The 4456-nt window shown below is 71.7% G+C and overlaps 2 protein-coding genes across 2 annotated transcripts in view; one reads left to right on the top strand and one right to left on the bottom strand.

Moving 5' to 3' along the window:
• Positions 1 to 242, top strand: part of MNEG_5215 (hypothetical protein) — a gene marked incomplete at both ends in the record, with an annotated part of 2190 nt that extends 1948 nt beyond the window's left edge. The window contains one exon of the mRNA XM_014046314.1: positions 117 to 242. Coding sequence (XP_013901768.1) covers positions 117 to 242 — 126 coding nt within the window. The remainder of the gene's footprint in view (positions 1 to 116) is intronic.
• A 470-nt stretch (positions 243 to 712) lies between these two features.
• On the bottom strand, positions 713 to 4456 carry MNEG_5214 (hypothetical protein; the record flags this gene model as incomplete). Its single annotated transcript, XM_014046313.1, has 6 exons — positions 713 to 723; positions 1700 to 2162; positions 2365 to 3297; positions 3529 to 3754; positions 3962 to 4128; positions 4367 to 4456. The coding sequence occupies 6 exons, from the start codon at positions 4454 to 4456 to the stop codon at positions 713 to 715; spliced, it is 1890 nt and encodes a 629-aa protein (XP_013901767.1).

Genomic DNA, 4456 nt, shown 5'->3' with positions numbered 1-4456 from the left:
CCACCGCAGTGGCCGCGGCTGGGCCGTCCGCGCCGCCCGCAGCAGCTGCGGGAGGGGACGGCGAGCCGCAGGACGAGGAGGACATGTGCATCATATGCCTGACTAATCGCCGCCAGATCGGGTACCTCCACGGCTCGAGCGTCCACCGCTGCGTCTGCACCGAATGCGCGGCGCTGGTGAAGTTGGGGGAGCCGTGCCCGCTGTGCCGCGCGCCCATCACGGCGGTGCTTAATGTCTACTGAGACGCGTTCAGGACATCGAGTAGACACGGCAGTTGTCACCATCACCATCGCAAGCTTTATGCTGGTTAATTTGTTGTTTATAGCGGACGACTTGCTTTGTGTTGGATTCCCCTCATTTTCAATCATGCGTTGCCGCCTGTTAGCCTTGGCATGCACTGTGGTGCGTCGCATAGGCCAGGGTACCCGTGAGGGTGCAGCGTCACCTAGGGGAGGTGTTACTGAGCCGCACTTTTCAGCCATGGAGGACACCGAGCCTGGGTAGGATTGGCGCACGGAAGCAGTGGTTGCCAGATGCCAGTACCACAACCTTCTGCACTATAGTGAGCTGTCGTTCATGCCCTGTGCTAGGGGGTCGGGCAGTGCTTTGGTGATGGCCGTGAGACACGCTCATCCGGCGTGACGCGCAGAAAGCGCAGGTTTTGTCATCCCAGTGTAGTGCCTGTGCGTTACAAACCGTGCTCCGCACATGCTTACTGCTTGTCTGCAGCCACGCCCAAAAGAGGGTCATGCGCCTCGCCTGCTGCTGGGCGCAGGCAGCCGCCAGCGCGGCCGCGGAGCCGCCTCAGCGCCACCCTGCTGCCCCCTGGCGGTGGGCCCCTCCGACCCATCTGCAGGCCGCGCCCCGCCTCCAGCAGCGCCCACCCCGCCATCCGCTGCCGAGGGCGCGGCGCCGGTCACGTAAAAGTGCTTCACGCGTGTGTAGCACCCGGGCTCTCCCGCGGCGCAGCCGGCCCGGCAGGCCTGCCACTCAGGGGTGTACAGGAGCGCCCCTGGCGCCGGCACCAGGCCCGGGTGGAAGCTGCATGCCCCTGGGGATGACTCGTCGTCCAGGCCGCATCGTACGCAGCGGCGCGGCGCGTTTGCGTTCGCAGAGCCGGGGGCGCTGCGGCTGCGCAGGGCTTGCTGTCGATGCCGCTGCTGCTGCTGCCGCTGCTGCTGCTGCTGGGGCTGCTGCTGGGGCTGCTGCTGGGGCTGTCGCCCCTCCTTGTCTGGGCTGAGCCCCAGCAGGCGGTCCAGCAGTGTGGCAGGCCTCCTGAGGTCTGACTCAGCGGCCTTCCCCGGGCTGGCCACAGCCGGCAACGCAGCGGGCTGCCGCGGCGCCTGCTCCGCCACCCCCCAGCGTCGCACGGGGCTGCCGCACCCGCTGCTGCGCCCGAGCCCTGAGCTCGACGCAGCGGGCCCTGTCTGTTCGCTGTTGCTGCCCGTGGCCGCAGCGTGGGCCGGCCAGTTAAAGAAACCCGTCGAATTGCCCTGGGACGCATTGATGCAGCCATTGCTGTGCTTGCCGTCGCCCGTGCACGCTGCATGCGACCCCGCCGCTGCGGTCGGCCCGCGCCCGTCCCTGCCGGGTCTGGCCGCGCGCTGCAGCGCCTCCTGGTGCGAGCGCCACGCTCCCTCGACACCATACCTCTCCGCCAGCGCCTCCAGCTGCTGCGGCCCCACCAAACCCCGCGCACCGCCTCCGCCGCCGCCGCCGCCAGCGCCAGCGCCGCTGCTGTCGCCGCCCCCCCGCGCGTCCCGTGCGCCGCCCCGCGTGCCTGCGTCGGCGGCTGCACGCTCGCCGCCGGGCGACGGCGCCGCCGCCAGCTCAGCGGCATGTGCCTGCCGCAGCTCCCTGATCTGGCGGGCGTGATCGCTGACGAGGCGCAGCGCGTCCGCCTGCGCCTCTTCCAGCAGCGCCTGCTGCCGCGCCCGCTCGCGCGCCGCGGCCGCGAGGCGGGCGCGCAGCTCTGCGAGCTCCTCCGACTGCGGGGCCTGCTGCTGCTGCTGCTGTTGCTGCTGCTGCTGCTGCTGCTGCTGCTGCTGCTGCTGCTGCTGCAGCTGCTGTTGCTGCCGGACGGCCGCGGTGACGGCGTCCTGCCCGTTTGCCGCCAGGCGCTCAAGGGCGGCTGCATGCGATTCAGCTTGAAGGCGCAGCTCCTGTCAAAATTTTGAACAGCAACGGGAAAAGAGATTGATATGGGGAATGTTGGTGTGGACAGGCCTTTGTTGATGGGATGCAAATCATGTGCACAGCCATGCATATGCGCGCCTGTCGCCCTGGCCACCCACGACAGGCGGCGCCGCGCACGGCGGGCGGCGCGCCCGGGAAGGCGCATGCGTGCGCGCCCCTCTGCCCCACCTCCTTGTGCCTCAGCTCGCACGCGTAGGCGGCCTGCTGGTGCCGCGCCTGCAGCTGCGAGAGCATCGCCTGGTAGGACCGCCGCAGCCGCACCTCCCTCACGCTCTGCGCGCCGCCGAGCGCACCGCCGCCGCCGCCACCGCAGCTGAAGCCAAGCCTGCTGCGCTGAGGCGTGTCGGTGGTGTCGGCGGCAGACCGAAGCTGGGGTGATCCGTGCAGGTCCCAAGCTTCCTGCTTGTCCACCTCAGCGCTGAGAAACAGGCCGCGGCCAACGCTGGCGTCCCCAGCCGACCCAGCGCGACCGCCCGCGCAGTCAGGGTCTGCTCCCCAGCCGCCTGGAAGCCCCCGCGGGGGGCCGCCCCACTGGTCCCGGCCCGCCCATGCACGCAGCTCTGCGGGGTGCGCCGCGGCGCCGGCGGCTGCGCGGGCCTCTGCTGCCCCTATCCACACATCCCCTGTCGGCCTGCCGGCGGGCGCTGAAGAGGGCCGCCGAAGCGACGCTCGCGCGCCCTGTGGCGCGAGCTCGCCGCCCTGCGCCCGCAGCCGCGCAGGCCCCAGCATCGCTGCCCTGCCGTGGTCGCTTTGACTGCCGCCATCCCCGCCGATGGCGGGGTGTGAGCCGACTGGGTCACGCTTGTCCGTCAATGACGGCCGCTCGAAACGCGGGCCGCCTGCCGCCGCAGCAGCGCTCTCACCCGCGCCTCCAGCCCCCCACCCAAGGGCGCCCGTCGAAGCGAGCACCGCCGCCTGCTGCCGCAGCCTCCCGACCGCCACGGCGAGCGCGTGCGACTGCGCGTCCGCGGCCGCGTGCAGCGCCTCCGCGGCCTCCGCGCGCCGCAGCGCGGCGTCGCGCGCCGCCTCCGCCCGCTGCAGCGCCGCGGCCAGCTCGTCCGCGCGCGCCCGCAGCACCTCGACGGCCGCCGCATGGTCGGCCTGTGGAGCAGGCGCGTGCCGGCAACACACCACAATAGCAAACTTTGTCGCTCACACTTGCACAGCTCTACTCTTCCGAGCAAGGGGACATCCGCTGCCGGGCAGGGCGCCACCCTGGCGGCCCCGCCACACATGCGACGGCAGCGCCTGCGCTGTCATAGCACAGGCCTGCGTGCCTGCAGGCCGCCGCGCCGCACGCCTCTCAGGATTTGCCTGAGTCAGGATCCTCACCTGGCTGGGGGCCACCTCAGCGACCAACCGCTCCACCAGCGCCCGCGGCTCCCCCTGCTCCCTAGCTGCCGCCGCCGCCGCCGCCGCGTCCCCCGCCAGCCGCTCAAACGCGGCGCCCGCCGCCGCCCACTCCGCGTCCGAGGGGTCTGGCCGCAGGCCGCGGAGGGCGTCCGAGTAAAACGCCGCGGCGCGCTCCAAGGCGGCCGCGCGGTCGTGGAGGGCAACCCTGGGGGTGCGGGACGGCAAGAACGCCGCGGTTTCAGGGGTTTTTGGGGCCGTAGCGCTCCCTGGCGGTGTCTAATGCAGCGCCCTCGAGCACCGCAACCATCGCCGCTTGCACCGGCGCGGCCCATGGGTGTGCGGTGAGCGCAAGCCGCAACCCAAGGCGGGCGCTTTCCGCCGCGCACGGGCGCCGGCGGCAGCCGCAGCACACCTGTACGGGTGCAGGCCGGCGTCGGCCGCCGAGAGCCGAGCGTCAAGCGCCGCGGCAAGCTGCGCCTGCTGCACCGCCTTGCGCTCGTGCAGCGCCGCTTTTGCGTCATCGAGCGCCGCCAGCCGCTGCCGCGCGCCGAGCGCGAGCTCGGCCAGGCGCGCAAGGCGCTGCGCGCACGCCGGCGGCGGGGGGGCGAGGGTGTTGATAAAGTAAGGAACGCAGCGGTTTCGGACACCGGACCTGGCGCCAACAGGTTCATGGGGGCAGTGCCATGACTAACTGCACCTGCGACCGCCGGTGCGGTGCGCAACTGCGAACAGTAATGCGGGGGCGTTGCAGCGACAGCCGCAGTACGCGCATGCCGGCCGGCCGGCCGGCCACCGCGCAGCAGCGGGTTGTGCGAACCTTGTGCATCTCGATGCGCCTGGCTGGGTCGCCGCCCGCTCCGCCCGCAGCCACGTCCGCAGTTGCGATGGTGGCAATCCATGTGTCCAT

The sequence above is a fragment of the Monoraphidium neglectum genome, assembly GCF_000611645.1.
Source record: "Monoraphidium neglectum strain SAG 48.87 unplaced genomic scaffold scaffold00765, whole genome shotgun sequence".
Taxonomy (NCBI): domain Eukaryota; kingdom Viridiplantae; phylum Chlorophyta; class Chlorophyceae; order Sphaeropleales; family Selenastraceae; genus Monoraphidium; species Monoraphidium neglectum.
This window is presented reverse-complemented; position numbering and strand designations above follow the sequence as displayed.